Source organism: Pongo pygmaeus, chromosome 16 (genome assembly GCF_028885625.2).
Source record: "Pongo pygmaeus isolate AG05252 chromosome 16, NHGRI_mPonPyg2-v2.0_pri, whole genome shotgun sequence".
Lineage (NCBI taxonomy): Eukaryota > Metazoa > Chordata > Mammalia > Primates > Hominidae > Pongo > Pongo pygmaeus.
In genome coordinates, this window is record NC_072389.2 from 49700605 (window position 1) to 49719028 (window position 18424).

Below are 18424 nucleotides of genomic sequence, written 5' to 3' on the forward strand. Positions count from 1 at the left end.
TTTTAAATTAGCCAGGGATGGTGGCATGTGCCTGTAGTCCTAGTTACTCAGGAGGCTGAAGTGGGAGGATTGCTTGAGCCTAGGAATTCCAGACTGCCATGAGCTATGACTGAGCCACTACAATTCAGCCTAGGCAGCAGAGCAAGATCCAGTCTTGGGAAAGACAAAAGAAAAAAAGAAACATAGTTTGGTTTAAGGAAATATAATATACAGATGGTTCCTGAGTTACAGTGGTTCAACTTCCAATTCTTTTACTTTACAATGGGTTTGTCAGGGTGTTAAATGCATTTTGACCTATGATATTTGTGACTTATGATGGGTTTATTGGGATGTAGCCCCATCATAAGTCTAGGAGCATCTGTACTTCTCTCAGCTATAAAAAGGAAACTTTTAAAAAAGTAATTGACACAGCAGAAAACATTTAAAGAAAATATGATACAATTATGAAACTTCTATATAATGCAATCCAGTAATACCAACACGAAGAGACAAGCAGCAAAATAGGTTTATTTTAAAGTCATCAAGTAAAAGATTCATATGTATAATGTTAAATTTAGAATTTAAAAATAATACAGAATCTAACAAGCAAATCAATACAATTACATTCATTCTTTTGTGGGTAATATTTGCAACTTAACCCACCTTTGACCCATCATTTTATGCTTATTACTTTGCCCAGTGGTATAAGACTAATAAAGTAAAGTATAGACTAAAGTTCAGGGCTTTGGCTTCCTGTTTGATGTTTGTTCTGTATTTTCATGCTGCTGTATAAGCCTTTGTATTTATTTTTTCTGACAACTGTGAAGATGGAGAAAGGATTTCTGTAACCTTAGCGGTTTCTAGAAGGGAAAATTAAGATATACTATAGTTGTCACAGTCATTCATTTATTCTCCCAGCATTTGTGAGCACCTTTTTTTTTGTGATGGGAACTGTTGATGAATTGACTCCTGAGGAGTTTGTGATCTAATTGAAGAGCCAAATATACAGAAACATCACTATACAGTATGGTGAGTGCTGCTACAAAGAAGTGAGCTAAATGACATGGTGTGTCACATTGCAGTTACTCTGATTGGGATGATCATGAGAATATAGATAGAGGCATTTAGTATGAGTGACAAAAGTATTCTTTTCCTTAACTTTGAGAACATAGCCAAAGAGAACAAGAAGGTAGGAAGCTAGCAGCTGTATTACTTTGGACAACTTATTTAAGCTTTTGAGATAGTTTCAAAAACAGTTTTCTTAGCTTTAACATGGTTTTTGTAATACAAGGTTTTGCAGGCTAAAGGAGATAAAACATGCAAAATACTTAGCATATAAGCACTTAACAAATACTCTTGGCTGGGTGCCGTGGCTCATGCCTATAATCACAGCACTTTGGGAGGCCGAGGTGGGCATATCACTTGAGCTTAGGAGTTTGAGACTAGGCTGGGCAATATGGCGAAACCCTGTCTCTACAAAAACAACAACAAAAAAATTAGCTGGGCATCGTGGCTCGCATACTATAGTCCCAGCTACTTGAAGGGCTGAGGTGGGAGGATTGCTTGAGCCTGTGAGGTCAAGGCTGCAGTGAGCTGTGTTCATGCCACTGCACTCTAGCCTAGGCAGCAAAGTGAGACCTGTCTCAAAAAATAATAATAAAATAAATAAAAATATTCTTTCATCTGAGATTAATAGGAACTTGAAGTGGTAAAGTTGTTGGAGATTTTTTTTTGTGCTAATGAATTCTTGGAAGCGTAATGTCAGAGATGAAAAAAAATTCTGCTTTACATCTGATGTCATCCATTGAACATACACACCACGTTGACTCTGTCTCAAAAGGTGTTAATACATGATAATTGCACAAAAGATTAATTTTTGTCTTGAAAGACTATTATCTACCATTGCGTTTCTATAGAAAGATTATAGAAATTTTTATTGGGTTCCACTTTAAATTTTTATATCTGAGACATTACCTATTTGGCTTGTAAGTTACCTTTGTCTTCTTACATTTAAGTTATAATTACTGTCTTGGAAAATTCCCAGCATAATTTCTAAAACACTATCAAAAGATAAGCTCTTAGCTCAAACTGGGAATGAACTATGGCATGCAATATAGAATTACTTCTTGAACATTTTTAAATGTTTATAAATTAGAAGTAAAATAGTAAGTCTTCTAAGCAGTGATTTTGATCAGGTATGGTGGCTCACCAGCACTTGAGGAGGCCTAGGAAGGAGGATCTCTTGAGCCCAAGAGTTCAAGACCAGCCTGGGCAGCATAACGAGACACTTTTTTGTCTCCACAAAAAAAATTTTTTAAATTATCCAGGTGTGGTGGTACATCTGTAGTCCCACCTACTAAGGAGGCTGAGGAGGATTGCTGGAGCCCAGGTCGAGTCCACAGTGTTTGCTCCACTGCACTCCAGGCTGGGCAACAGAGCAGGACCCTGTCTCAAAAAAAAAAAAGAAGAACATTTTCTGGCTGGGCGCAGTGGCTCATGCCTGTAATCCCTGCGCTTTGGGAGGCCAGGTCTCCTGATGTGGATCACCTGAGGTCAGGAGTTCGAGACCAGCCTAGCCAACATGATGAAACCCCATCTCTACTAAAAATACAAAAAATTAGCCGGGCGTGGTGGCAGGTGCCTGTAATCCCAGCTACTCGGGAGGCTGAGGCAGGAGATTTGCTTGAACCGGTGAGGTGGAGGTTACAGTGAGCCCAGATCGCGCCACTGCACTCCAGCCTGGGCAACAGATTGAGACTCCGCCTCAAAACAAACAAACAAAAAAACAGAATGTATGCATAGAGTAGCATTTCTTAATTTTTTTTTTCTTTTTGAGACGGAGTTTTGCTCTTGTTGCCCAGGCTAGAGTGCGATGACACAATCTCGGCTCACTGCAACCTCCGCTTCCCGGGTTCAAGCGATTCTCCTGCCTTAGCCTCCTGAATAGCTGTGATTACAGGCATGTGCCACCACGCCCAGCTAATTTTGTATTTTTATAGAAATGGGGTTTCTCCATGTTTGTCAGGCTGATCTTGAACTCCTGACCTCAGGTGATCTGCCTGCCTTGGCCTCCCAAAGTGGTGGGATTACAGGCGCCCGCCACCACGCCTGGCTGCATTTCTTAATTTTTTAAGATTATAGTTGTGGCTGGGTGCGGTGGCTCACGCCTGGAATCCTAGCACTTTGGGCGGCCAAGGCGCGTGGATCAAGAGGTCAGGAGATCGAGACCATCCTGGCTAACACGGTGAAACCCTGTCTCTACTAAAAATACAATAATTAGCCGGGTTTGGTGGCACGTGCCTGTAGTCCCAGCTACTTGGGAGGCAGAGCCTGCAGTGAGCTGAGATCGCGCCACTGCACTCCAGCCTGGGTGACAGAGTGAGACTCCACCTCAAAAAAAAAAAAAAGCGATCATAGTCTTGAGATTCCTGGGAACATACAATTTTTTAAAATAAATCTTCAAAGGGTTCATGAACTTTTTAAAGACTGTTCATGGGCCGGGCGCAGTGGCTCACGTCTATAATCCCAACACTTTGGGAGGTCGAGGTGCATGGATCACCTGGGGTCGGGTGTTTGAGACCAGCCAGACCAACATGGAGAAACCCCGTCTCTACCAAAAATACAAAAATCAGCCAGGCGTGGTGGCACGTGTCTGTAATCCCAGCTGCTCACGAGGCTGAGGCAGGAGAATCGCTTGAACCCGTGGGGCGGAGGTTGCAGTGAGTTGAGATCGTGCCATTGCACTCTAGCCTGGGTGACAGATCGAGACTCCATCTCAAAAAAAAAAAAACAAAAACAAAACCCCTACATTTGGGTCTGTTGTCAGCATATATTTACTGACTGCGTGTATGTACAAGGCATTTTATGAACTATTACCCCTATAAGAGCACCATGAAATTTTTTGGTGATTACATGTAAACACCATACAATTAGAAGATTTCATTTTTTGGTGTATATTTTTCTAGTAATAAGTAGTAGATTTTTTCTTAGCTGATAAACATCTTAATTCTAGCCATGATCTGGTTTGCCATTTTTTCTATAGTGGTCATTTTTCCCTTTAGATCTAAAGTTAGATCTATATGTTAATAAATTGGCTTTTAGGTGTTGTTTACAAATTATTTCTGTCTTTAAAATACACAAGGCTTTAGGAAGATCTTACGTAGAAGTAGTGAAAATATATTATTTTATGAAGCATTAAGTAAAAGCAACATTTTTTCTTTCACTGTGTTAAATAGCACCAGTAACTCCAGATAGTGGTTATTCATCAGCCCACGCGGAGGCCACCTATGAAGAAGACTGGGAAGTATTTGACCCGTGAGTTGCTTTTTTCTCTTTTTTTCTTTCCTTTTTGGAGCATGATGAAAGTACGTTATATATGTGGATTGGTGGCTAAATAGTATATTGCCAAGATATGTGACCTGTAGGTATTGAAACTTTTACTGGGGCTGGGTGCAATGGCTCATCCCAGCACTTTGAGAGACCCAGGCAGTCAGATTGTTTGAGCCTGGAGTTCAAGACCAACCTGGGCAACATGGCAAAACCTTGTCCCTATAAAAAATACAAAAATTGGCCGGACACGGTGGCACATGCCTTTAGTCCCAGCTATTAGGGAAGGTGAGGTGGGAGGATCACTTGAGCCCAGGAGGCAGAGGTTACAGTGAGCTGTGATAGAGTGAGACTGTCTCAAAAACAAACAAACAAAAACAGCGTTACTATTTTACAGAGATACTAATTTGTGTATTTTCACTTTTATTAACATGTTTTATAAGTTTTGTTTTCTGGGTTAACTGCTTTATAGATTTTTACATGGGATGAGCTTAGTAATGTTTTATATTTATAAAAAGTAAAATGTTGAAATTTTCTTAAAATCTGATTTATAGCTATTATTTCATCAAACATGTCCCGCCACTGACAGAAGAACAACTAAATAGGAAACCTGCTCTTCCGTTGAAAACGAGAAGCACACCGGAATTCTCCCTAGTTTTAGACTTGGTAAGTATATTATCTGTAGAAGTAGAGAGAATAAAGGGGTGAAATTCTTTTTTAGAATCATGCCTATGTTAGCTTTCCCTTTTTTTTTTGTCAGGATCATGTTTTCCTGAAGGACCAAATATAATTTGGGTTAACTTAATTAACCATATGCAAGACCATAACCCTTTTCTTATTCTTATTTTTACATATACATTATACCAATACACTTTTTATTAATAGTCTCAAAAGCACAATTTCTAATTTTTTTGAGATGGAGTCTCGCTCTGTCGCCCAGGCTGGAGTGCAGTGGTACGATCTCGGCTCACTGCAAGCTCCACCTCCCGGGTTTACGCCATTCTCCTGCCTCAGCCTCCCAAGTAGCTGGGACTACAGGCACCTGCCACCACGCCTGGCTAATTTTTTGTTTTGTATTTTTAGTAGAGACAGGGTTTCACCGTGTTAGCCAAGATGGTCTCGACCTCCTGACCTCATGATCCGCCTGCCTTGGCCTCCCAAAGTGTTGGGATTACAGGTGTGAGCCACTGTGCCTGGCCCAGTATGATGTCTTGATGTGATTTAAAAATTTGTATTTTAGGGACTGGGTGCGGTAGCTCATGCCTGTAATCCTAGAACTTTGGGAGGCTGAACTTTGGGCTGATCACTTGAAGCCAAGAGTTTGAGACCAGCCTGACCAACATGGCGAAACCCATTCTCTACTAGAAATTTAAAAATTAGCTAGGCATGGTGATACACACTTGTAATCTCAGCTACTCAGGAGGCTGAGGCACAAGAATCACTAGAACCCAGGTGACGGAGGTTGCAGTGAGCTGAGATCACATCACTGCGCTCCAGCCTGGGCAACAGGGCAAGATTCTGTCTCAGAAAAAAAAATGATATTTTAGGGTACCAGAAAAGCTTTGAAAACAATTAATCTCCTATCATTTGCTAACCAAATTTAATATATAGTCACATTTCCCCTCTGCCTCTTGATTTCTTATTAATTTTGCATTTTAAAAATCTGTTTACTTTTTTTAAGGCTAGTAAAGTGAAGCACTGGGATTGAGGAAGGAACTAATTTCTTGATATTAGTAAAAAATGTATCTTATGTCATATTGGAAAATATTTTATTATTAAGCATTTGTTACTGGTACCCTATAATTGGTACCCTATAATTGGAGATGTGGTTTAGCTCTCATAGAAAATTTATCTTAGCCAGGCACAGTGGCTCATGCCTGTAATTCCAGCACTTTGGGAGGCTCCATTCAGCCCAGGAATTCGAGACCAGCCTAGACAACATAGTGAGATCCACATCTCTACAAAAAATGAATGAGCCTGGTGTTGCAAGCCTGTAGTCCCAGCTACTCGGGAGGCCGAGAGAGGAGGATCCCTTGAGGCCAGGAGTTTGAGGCGGCAGTGAGCTACAATTGTGCCACTGCATTGCAGCCTGGGCAACAAAGTGAGCTCTTATTTCAATTTTAAAAGGAAGGAAAAAAAATTTATCTAGGTCAGGCACAGTGGCTCACACTTGTAATCCCAGCACTTTGGGAGGCCAAGGCGGGCAGATACTTGAGTCCAGGAGTTTGAGACCAGCCTGACCAACATAGTGAAACCCCATCTCCACTAAAAATACAAAAATCAGCCGGGCGTGGTGGTGCGTGCCTGTAATTTCAGCTGCTTGGGAGGCTGAGGCAGGAGAATCACTTGATCCTGGGAAGTGGAGGTTGCAGTGAACCTAGATCATCTGGTGTTGAGTAAAATTGCATGAAACATAATTTGTGAGATACTAAAACATCTACTTAAAGTAAGATGCTTTATAAAAAGTTGGAGGATAAGGAGTTACATGAACAGAATATATATGTTTAATAATTAGATTCTACACTTACATTTGCTAATTGTAAAAAAGTAGCCTGCATGTGGGTTTAACCGTAAGTTGGCAACTGCAGAACTCAGAGCCTTGCTTCTCAAACTTGAGCATGTGTCAGAATCCGAAGGGCTTCTAAAAACAGACATTATTGCCAGGCACGGTGGCTCACTTCTGTAATCCCAGCACTTTGGGAGGCCAAGGCATGTTCCTGAGGTCAGGAGTTCGAGACCAGCCTGACCAACATGGTGAAACCCTGTCTCTACTAAAAATACAAAAATTAGCTGGGTGTGATGGCTGGCGCCTGTAATCCCAGCTACTCAGGAGGCTGAGGCAGGAGAATCGTTTGAACCCAGGAGGTGGAGGTTGCAGTGAGCTGAGATTGGACCACTGCACTCTAGCCTGGGCAACAGAGCGAGACTCTGTCTCAAAAATAAAAAATAAAAAAAACACAGAGATTGCTGAGACCCATCCCATCCCCTGAGTTTCTGATCATCAGAAGTGAGGTTAACATTTGCATTTCTAACTAGTTCTCAAATGATGTTTATTCCGCTTGCTGGTCCAGGAGCTACACCTGAGAACTAGTGACTTTAGAAACTCCTATCCCAAATTGCTGTGCCACATATAGTAATATATTATAAATGTAAAATTCATATGAATGGGTGCTTTAGTGTTTTGGTGATTAAGGATAAAATTATCCTTTGAAGTTTCTTTTACTATCTTGTTTCATTCAATACATGTTTTTTATTTTAAGGATGAAACACTAGTGCATTGTAGTCTAAATGAGCTAGAAGATGCAGCACTTACTTTTCCAGTCCTTTTCCAAGATGTCATTTATCAGGTAATTAAAATTTTTTTGATGATTTTTGGCCTGATAGGTAACATCCTAATAAAAGAAATCTTTTGTATTTTTTTGTGTGTACGTGACATTAAATGTGTTTTTCTGTAGAAGTATAATGGATTTCATCAACATTTTAACAATTTATTAACAAAATTAGCATCATGCTAGATATTACATAAAACAACATTAATTTGTTATTCCAAAAATGCTAACTTTCTTACCTTGAGATCTCAGCTAGTTTCATAATCTGTTTGCCAGCAGGTGGAGGCAGGAGCACTGACATCATAGATCCTCAAGAGAAACTTGCCAGGTTAACTCCTGGTGTTTTTGTTTTTGTTTTCCAAAAATCCAGTTAATACAAAGAAAACTCATTCCTTGTTGATCATTTTATTTCCTGTAGTAGTAATGTGGTCTGTGAAAATTACACTTTAGTACATCTCTTTTATAATTAATCTCAGAATTCCAGGACACTCTTCTAGTTATTGTTTTACTTAAGGCATTTTAGTTTAAGCATTTCTCTCTCATCTGTGCTGATGGACAGGTAACAGTGCAAAATACAAATATCATTAACATTTCACTGTGGATTATGTGTGCTGGCCATAGTTTTTACTTTATGTTTAAGGTTTTTCCATTATTATAAGATTGAGTTAATAATGTAAGTGAATACACTTTGAAAATTGCAAAGTGCCTTTCTGTTTTGGAGGTTGTTATTTAACTAGCATTATTTGCATTATATAATAGTTGTTGAAAGATTGGGGATCGAAAAGTTTGTTGTCTATCAAGAGGGAGCCAGCCTAAAGATTAACTTAGTAAAGTCACAGAGCGCTTGCCATGTGGATGATGAAAATGTGTTTGGTTGTTTATGTGCTCTTAAAGGCAGTTAGAATGTGGTTATAGTTTTCTTGGCAGATAATAGTTGATGTCTCACAGAAACGGTGAAATTTAAGAGTTAAATAGAAGTTTGTGATTCATGGCTACTTTAACCTACTTTGTCTAGTAATGAGTTGTAAGAGGATTTATTTCAGTTGTCAGTTCTGGTTTTAACCTAGGGTAGGTATTGTAGCTATGGCAATAAATATTTGAATACTGAATTCACTTTTTATGTAAGCTGATTTTAGTCCTGATATATAATCAGGGGGTAAGCAAAATGTACATAAAATTAAAAGATTTAAAGATTTTTCTGTTCCCTTTCAAAACATGATTATTTGGTTTAAGGCAAGTATTTTTCTTAAGACATTTCTTATCATATTGGTTGTTCTTGTTTAGTGGACTTTAAGGAAAGGAGTCCTTGTGGCAGATGTAAATAGTATAGTGATATCTTAGTTTTCTCTTTTAAGCTCGATAACCTTGTTGGGGTTTTTCTTTGTTTTTTGCTTTTGGGTTTTTTTCATGATTGCATTTGAAAAAAATGGCTTTAAGGCTTTGAATTTGGAAAGGAAAGCTATTAATTGAAAAATATAGATAAATAATGATTTTGAGATGACTTAAGCTTCTAGGTTTGAAATTGAAATTTATTTCTTACAGGTGGTTTTTGTTCTGTTTATGTAATTTTTAGTAGTGAAATAAGAAACTTAAGTAGGTAAATTTGATTCTTTCCTTTAATGAGCATTTCTCTTCAGTATGATCATAAAATTGAATTTTTTTCTTACTGCTTCTATCATTTCTGCTTTAACTCTCTTTTTAAAGTTCTTATTATTTCATGTGGATCTGGATAGTTGTCTTATTTTGAATAAAAAGCTTCTAGCAGCATATATGACTAATTCAAATACTATATATATGTACTGCATCTACCTCTGTGGAATTCAGAGAACTCTTGCTTATATATTCTGAGTTACACTTTCTGAAACTGAAAAATAAATGATCTAGCCTAAATGAGAGCACAGAGCAGGTAGTTTGAACCTTCTAAGCTATAGAGATGATTGCATTTTAATATGATTAGTTACCATATCACAGACAAAGTTTAGTTATTTTTAGTAAATTTTTGAGGATATCCGTAGTTAATATTGGGTACATTCCCTTGGATTTCTTGTTTTGGCATAGCCATTCTGTCTTTTAAAAAATAAATGAAGAAATCTTTGGGTTAGGGTTCCCCCAGTTTTCAGACCAGCAAGCTCCCTTTAAACAGGGAATGATGTCTTTTAAACTTTCAGTGGTGTTGTCTCCATCTACTGGCAAAGAAGAAATATACACAAGGGTCTGAGATGATCTAAGAGATATTGGAGAAACCACATTATTAGGTAAGATGTAACTTAAATATTTAACCACTATACTATGATGTGGCCCACTTAAAGGTAGAAATCTGTAAAGTACTGCATATACTCTTATTTTTAAAAAAATTTATTGAGGTGAAATTTACATGACAAAATTAACCATTTTTAAATCAACAGTTCCATAGCGTGTATCTGTATATTCTTGAATGTTAGTTTTATAGCATTTACATATTCTTGAATGTTAGTTTTATAGCATTTACATATATATGTGTATATATTCTATATGTAAAGATCAAATTTTTCATCTGAAAGCCAGATGGAGTGTCCTCTTGGGACTTATTTTACGTTTTTTTTCCTTTCTGTTGTAAATTTGTTATGGTTGACCTATAACTAATTTTAATTCTACATGTTATTTTTAATTGTATTATATATGTTTTAATAATTGTCTATATCAGGGGTTGGCAACCTTTTTCTATAAAGGGCCAGTTGTAAATATTTTAGGTTTTGTGGTCCCTGTCATGACTGCTTTTTGTGCTGTTGCAGCATGAAAGTAGCCATGGACAATACATAAATGAAAAAGCATGACTGTGTCCCCTACAACTTTATATACAAAAATCAGTGGCAGGCTGCATTTGGCCAACAGGCCATAGTTTGCTGATTCCTGGTCTAATAATTATGAGAGTATATACAGTAAATTTACATATTCAAATTGTAAGTAGAAGTAAGTAATCAAATGTTCATCAAAATTCTTGTAAATGTATGTAGAAAATTTAAATTAGATCCACAGTAATCTGGTTGTGGGCCTTTAAAGTTTTTTTAAAATCAGAGTTTGAGGGAACTTTGAGGTGGCCACTACTCACATTTAAAGATTGCCTGACTTAATGATACGTACTCTTCTTTTGGTTGATATGTAGGAATAAACTTGGTTAATGCAAGTCTTAGAATTTGTAAGCAGGTAGATTATTCTAAATTAGTACCTTGAGGTATAATTTGAATTTCATTTCTCTAGGGGATTAAAAAACCTGAAAGATCTATCTCAAATTAAAATTTGATGTATGTTACTACTGACACTATGTGGACTAGACAGATTGTAGTTTGTATATGGAGAAAAAGTCATTTGAAAGAGGAACCGACTTGTTAAACGTGAGGAAATGGCACTCATATAGGCAAAATTACAGGCTTTTTGTTTGAATGGGTCTGTTTTTCTTAAATATCAGTTATTAAGAAAACATGTATTCATGAAATGGTACAAATGCATTTGATATCTGGAAAAACAAGTGCATGATCACTTTTATTGCACATGTTTAATCTTTATATTTAGCCTATATTGGCACTTTGTCAGGAAATCCATCTCGTGGTGTTACTCAGTTAAGAGGTCTCCACTGTATTTAGTTTCTGTTCCTGCAGATCCACCAATTCAAGACTCTAGGTCATCTCACTCCCTCTTCCATCCCGAAGATGACTTCTATCCACAAGCAGGAGTGAATCAAAAGACATTTTTCACTTAGCTCTTGAGCTGAACCACCTCCTCAATGACCTTCCTCTGTCTCCATCAAGAACTGGAGCTCAGTTTTTTGAAGATGTAATAGAACTACTCAGCCCAAATGTGGCTGATTGAAGACAAAAAGAAGATACCTCATATGTTTCACCACAGTGCAGCCAAACGTAACTGTGTTGTCCAACTCCTCATTCTGTAAAGCTTGGCAGGGGCATCTGATTTTTGACTCTGTTCACCAATAAGACTTTAGCCAGTCAGTGGCTTTCTGAAGATCAGTAAAATCAACAAACTTTGGGTCAGCTGTCCAGAAATCAGATTGTGGTAAGCACTCAAGGACAGATAGGATCCCTGTAGGGAGCTACTTGTAAAAGATGCTTTGTTTTATTAGTAGAGGTTGCTTTTATGGGAAAAGCTGGGGGAAGAGGTGGATGGGGAAGGCCATGGTTAGCAAAGCTTACCCGCGTCCCCATTCTTTCAGTTTTCTTGGGAATCTTACAGCTTAGGATAATTTTCATATCACAGAACAAGAGAAGTAGAACCAGGTGCAGTGGCTCACGCCTGTAATCCCAGCATTTTGGGAGGCCGAGATGGGCAGATCACCTGAGGTCAGGAGTTCAGGACCACCCTGGCCAACATGGCAAAACCCTATCTCCACAAAAAATAAAAAAATTAGCCGGGTGTGGTGGCGGGCGCCTGTAATCCCAGTTACTCAGGAGGCTGAGGCAGGAAAATCACTTGAACCCAGGAGGCGGAGGTTGCAGTGAGCCAAGATTGCGCCATTGCACTCCAGCCTGGGCGACAAAGCGAGTCTCCCATCTCAAAAAAGAGAAGAAAGAACGAGAGAAGTAGAGGGTCAGTTGCTTCTGTCTCCTTTTTACAGTCTTTTCTAGAAAAGTCAGCTTTATTTTTGCTTCATGAAGGAAAGAAACCAATCATTTAAATTTATAATTTTGTAGTAAATATCTAATTTTTTTCTCACGTTCTGGCTTAAATTGATACTAACCAACATGCACGTTGTTCTTGAGATTCATAAACCATATTTTTGTTCTACAAAAGTAGCCTAAAAAAAAAAAACTTTTTGAGGCAAGGGGCAGTGGCTTGCTTGTAATCCCTGCACTGGGAGGCTGAGGTGAGAGGAAGCTTGAGCCTGGGAGTTTGAGACCGGCCTGGGCAAGATAGTGTGAGATCTTGTCCCTACCAAAAAAAAAAAAAAAAAAAATTAGCCGGGCATGGTGGGGAGCGCTTATAGTCCCAGCTACTCAATAGGCTGAGGCAGGAGGATTGCTTGAGCCAGGAGGCTGAGAAATCAACCATTTCAGGGCCATAGTTGGCACAGTATGGAGGATAAAACTAATATTTTAGCTTGTAGGGAATAATGATTCAATAATTAATTGTAGATGAATATTAAAAATACTACTTTAGAATAATTTTAAAGTCACTTTCCCATCCTTATTAGTAAGTTTAGTTATTGGTAGTAATTTTTTCATCATAATTATTCATTATTAATTGGCTAAAAAAGGAAAAGATACAAATGAAACCAATGGTTCTCTACTTCTCAAAAATATGGAAAAATATATTTCATGGGGATTCTTTGTCTAAAATGTATCTTTTAAAATTAGGAGCAATTCATTAAAATAAAATACAGGCCAGGTGTGGTGGCTCATGCCTGTAATGATAGCACTTTGGGAGCCCTAGGTGGGTGGATGGCTTGAGCTCAGGAGTTCAAGACCAGCCTGGGCGATGTAGTGAGACCTTGTCTCCACAAAAAATGCAAAAATAGGTGGCACACACCTCTAGTCCCAGCTACTTGGGAAGCTGAGGTGGGAAGATCACCTGAACTCCGGGAGCTTCAGGCCCTAGTGAGCTGTGATGACGCCACTGCACTCCACCCTGGGTGACAGAGAGCCAGTCTCAAAAAGAAAAAAAAAGAAGGAGAAAAAACATATGGGCCAGCCGTGGTGGCTCACACCTGTAATCCCAGCGCTTGGGGAGGCTGAGGCAGGTGGATCACCTGAGATCAGAGAGTTCGAGACCAGCCTAAACAACATGGTGAAACCCTGTCTCTACTTTAAAAAAAAAAAAAATTAGCTGGGCGTGGTGGCAGGCGCCTGTAATCCCCAGCTACTTGGGAGGCTGAGGCGGGAGAATTGCTTGAACTCGGGAGGCAGAGGTTGCAGTGAGCTGAAATCGCACCATTGTACTCTAGCCTGGGCAACAGAGCGAGACTCTGTCTCCAAAAAAAAAAAAAGAAAGAAAGAAAAGAAAACATACTACGTGGCAAGTTCTTATTTAATGGCTATAAATTTAGAAGGCGTGACAGTTGATTACATTAAATTGGAGGCTTCATTTCCTTTGAAGTTTAGAGTTTGAGTTTAAAGGTAACACATTTTTGTTTTACTAAAATGGCCATTGTTTTGACTAAACATTTATTAATGCAAATACATCGTTTTTTAATATATGCAAATATATGTACATACAATATAATGGCCAATTTTTCCCTGATGGAAATTATGCTTCGTTGGTAACTTTTTTTTTTTTTTTTTTTTTTTTTTTGAGACAGAGTCTCAATCTGTTGCCCAGGCTGGTGTGCAATGGCGCTATCTTGGCTCACCACAATCTCCGCCTCCCAGATTCAAGAAATTCTCCTGCCTCAGCCTCCCAAATAACTAGGATTATAGGCACGTGCTACTGAGGCCAGCTAATTTTTGTATTTTTAGTAGAGATGGGGTTTCACCCTGTTGGCCAGGCTGGTCTTGAACTCCTCACCTCAAGTGATCTGCCTACCTCGGCCTCCCAAAATGCTGGGATTACAGGCATGAGGCATGAGCCACCATGCCCAGCCCCATTGGTAACTTTTAATATAAATCATATAAATCACCTATATGAATACATTAAGCTTCATTTTATCCTACTTTGACCTCTTTTTTTTTTTTTTTTTTTTTTTTTTGGAGGCATGGTGTCGCTGTGTCACCCAGACTGGAGTGCATTGACACAATCTCCACTCACTATAGCCTCTATCTTCCAGGCTCAAACCATCTTCTCACCTCAGCCTCCCAAATAGTAGCTGGGACTACAGGAATGTGCCACCATGCCCTTTTTGTATTTTTTGTAGAGACGGAGTTTCTGTGTGTTGCCCAGGCTGGTCTCAAACTCCTGGGCTCAAGCAGTCCACCCACTTCAGACTCTCAAAGTGCTGAGATTACAGATGTGAGCCACTGTGCCCTGCCTGTACTCTTTAAAAAATTTCTTTTCAGATTGATTTCTGTTTGAGTAAGGTTTTGCAGGAACTTTTTTTTTTTTTTTTTTTTTTTTTTTTTGAGACAGAGTTTCGCTCTGTCACCCAGGCTGGAATGCAGTGGTGCAATCTTGGCTCACTGCCAGCTCCACCTCCCGGGTTCATGCCATTCTCCTGCCTCAGCCTCCCGAGTAGCTGGGACTACAGGCGTCTGCCACTACACCCGGCTAATTTTTTTGTATTTTTAGTAAGGATGGGGTTTCACCGTGTAAGCCAGGATGGTCTCGATCTCCTGACCTCATGATCCGCTCACCTCGGCCTCCCAAAGTGCTGAGATTACAGGCGTGAGCCACCGCGCCTGGACTTTTTTTTTTTTTTTTTTTTTAAATAAGACTGAGTCTCGCTGCTCTGTCGCCCAGGCTAGAGTATGGTGGCGCCATCTCAACTCACTGCAACCTCCACCTCCTGGGTTCAAGCAATTCTCTTGCCTCAGCCTCCCGAGTAGCTGGGATTACAGGCATGGGCCACCACGCCGAGCTAATTTTTGTATTTTTAGTAGAGATGGGGTTTCACCATGTTGGCCAGACTGGTCACGAACTCCTGACCTCAACTGATCTGCCCACCTCGGCCTCCCAAAGTGCTGGGATTGTAGGCGTGAGCCACTGCGCCCAGCCGCAGGAGCTTTTAATTTAGGGATTTTTTGTTGTTTTGTTTTTATTTTTATTGGTTTTAGTGTTTACGTATTCATTCCAAATTTATCCACCTACAAATACTACCCCCAGCATCTATCTACCTCTTATTGGAATTTTTGTGAAGCAAAAGATGACTACTGTAAAATCACTCAGTGGGTTATGAAATTGAGACCACTCTAGGGCCTACCTGAATAACCTTTCTTTGGAGAAGGTTTGGGTTTTATCTTTAAGCTCTGGTATTGATGCTAAGAACATGTGAACTAAATTAAACAATTTACTGAAACAGTTTGTTATCTCCCTCTTCCAAAAGTATAGATTGTGGCTGTAGGGCTTTCTCTTTGGAATTGAGGTTGCCCAGTTCTGCCCAATAGAATCATACTCACTCCAGCTCTTCTTGTGACTGATTACTTTTAAACAATGAGATAGATAATAATAGCTAATAGCTATTGACACTTTGAATGTACCAGACACTGTTCTAGGTACTTTACATGTATTAACTTATTTAATCTTCACAACCACCTTATGATGTAGATATTGTTGTTATATCCTATATTTTATAGATAGGGAAACTGAGGTATACAGAAGAGTTAAAAAAATTGGTACAGCCACTTGTACACTTGTGGTATCTACTGATGGTAAGATTTTTTCAGTTAATTGTAGCATCTCATTCTTTTCTGGTTTTTTTTTTTTTTTTTTTTTTTTTTTTTTGGAGACAGGGTCTCATTCTGCCACCCAGGCTGGAGTACAGTGACATGATCACATCTCACTGCAGCCTCAACCTCCTGGGTTCAAGCATTTCTCCTGTCTCAGCCCCCTGAGTAGCTGGGACTATGGGCGAGTGCCACCACGCCTGGCTAATTTTTGTATTTTTTTGTAGAGACAGGGTTTCGCCATGTTGCCCAGGCTAGTCTCAAAACTCCTGGGCTCCAGTGATCCGTTCACCTCGGCCTCCCAAAATGCTAGGGCATTTTGGGATTATAGGCATTGAGCCACCACACCTGGCTGCATCTCATTCTTTATATTCCCCAACTTTGTTTATTTTCTACTGTTTTAATTATTCTTGCTTTATTAAATAAGAAATAGCACCTACCAGTCATCTTTTTGATTAAAAGAAAACAGATGTCATACTCTGAAGTGGGTGATTCCTTGGATTCATCATTTTTTAAAACCTATTGCTACAATGTAGCAATAGGTTGGAAGGATGTCATGGAAAAAGTTTCAAAGATGTTTCTTTGTGAAAGTTACAGTCTGCCGGGCGCTGTGGCTAGCCCCTGTAATCCCAGCACTTTGGGAGGCTGAGGCGGGCAGATCACAAGGTCAGGAGTTCAAGACCAGCCTGGCCGAGATAGTGAAACTCCCTCTCTACTAAAAATACAAAAAAATTAGTCAGGCATGGTTTCGGAGCCCTGTCAGCCGAGCTATTTGGGAGGCTGAGGCAGAGAATTGCTTCTCCACCTCACCTCCCAGGAGGTGGAGGTTGCAGCGAGCTGAAATTGCACCACTGCATTCCAGCCTGGGTGACAGAGTGAGACTCCGTCTCAAAAAATAAAAAAAGAAAGTTATGGTCATATTATCTGGGCCTAAAAATCATTTAGAAATGTTTTTCCTAAAAAGACTCACATGTAATTTTTTGGGGGGTCATACTGTTAAGATTATCTATGATATTAGATTAAGGTTTGATAAACTAATAGAAATTACTAAGTATATAAATTGAAATTATATAATTTGATATGAGTTTTAATTTAGACAGACTTTACCACATAATATCTAGAATCAGTTTATAAGTGGATTGTCATTTTAATGACTACCTTTTTTATTTTTTATTTTTTTTTTTTTATTTTTTTGAGACACAGTCTTGCTTGATCACCCAGGCTGGAGTGCAGTGGTGTGATCTCAGCTCAGTGCAACCTCCACCTTCGCTGTTCCAGTGATTCTCCTGCTTCAGCCTTTCAAGTAGCTGGGACTACAGGCGTGCACCACCACCATGGCCAGCTAATTTTTTGTATTTTTAGTAGAGACGAGGTTTTCACCATGTTGGCCAGGCTGGTCTTGAACTCCTGACTTCAGGTGATCCGCCCGCCTTGGCCTCTCAAAGTGCTGGGATTACAGGCGTGACCTACCACGCCCAGCCAATGACTACTTTTTTAAAAATCCAGCTATGTTAACTATTAATAGCCTTTCAGTACTATCTATATACAATTTTTATGTTAATACCAAAAAAATAGACCATCAAGTATTACTCATATCAAGTAATATTAGTGTAGTGGGTTTTTTGAAATTATATATATGGCTGGGCGCGGTGGCTCACGCCTATAATCCCAGCACTTTGGGAGGCCAAGGCAGGCAGATCACGTGCCTTGCCGACATGGCAAAACCCTGTCTCTACTAAAAATACAAAAATTAGCCGGTTGTGGTGGTATGCGCCTATAGCCCCAGCTGCTTGGGAGGCTGAGGCAGGAGAATCGCTTAAACCTGGGAGACGGAGGTTGCAGTGAGCTGAGACCACACCATTGCACTCCAGCCTGGGCAACAGAGCAAGACTCTAAAAAAAAAAAAAAATTATATATTCATTTTCTGTGTAAAATTTAAATTTTGGTAAAATCAGTTCACAACACCTTTTTTTTTTTTTTTTTGAGACGGAGTCTCACTCTGTTGCCCAGGCTGGAGTGCAGTAGCACATCTTGGCTCACTGCAACCTCTGTCTCCTGGGTTCAAGCAATTCTCTGGTCTCAGCCTCCCCAGTAGCTGGGACTACAGGTGCGTGCCACCACGTCCAGCTAATTTTTGTATATTTAGTAGTATATTTAGTAGAGACAGGGTTTCAACATGTTGGTCTGGCTGGTCTCAAACTCCTGACCTCAGGCGATCCACTCGTCTGGGCCTCCCAAAGTGCTGGGATTACAGGTGTGAGCCACCATGCCTGGCACCACAACACTCTTTTACAGATATTCTGATAGATTTTCATTTTAAAAGTTTTGCATAATGAACATGTTCATAAATCCGTATCTTCAAGTAGTAGTCAATCTTGAATAGTTTTTTAATATAATTATTTCTTATTATGGCTTTAGGCATTATTTTTAAACTTTTGACATTTTCCACAATATATTTGGTTTACTGAGAAAATATTAAAATTATTT

The 18424-nt window shown here is 39.4% G+C and overlaps 1 protein-coding gene across 10 annotated transcripts in view; it reads left to right on the forward strand.

The window, feature by feature from the left end:
• Positions 1 to 18424, forward strand: part of CTDSPL2 (CTD small phosphatase like 2) — a 107804-nt gene that overhangs the window by 71634 nt on the left and 17746 nt on the right. For all 10 annotated transcript variants that reach the window (XM_054452003.2, XM_054452012.2, XM_054452011.2 and 7 more), the window contains 3 exons: positions 4215 to 4293; positions 4860 to 4971; positions 7566 to 7652. In XM_054452003.2, the coding sequence (XP_054307978.1) occupies positions 4215 to 4293; positions 4860 to 4971; positions 7566 to 7652 (278 nt within the window). The remainder of the gene's footprint in view (positions 1 to 4214; positions 4294 to 4859; positions 4972 to 7565; positions 7653 to 18424) is intronic.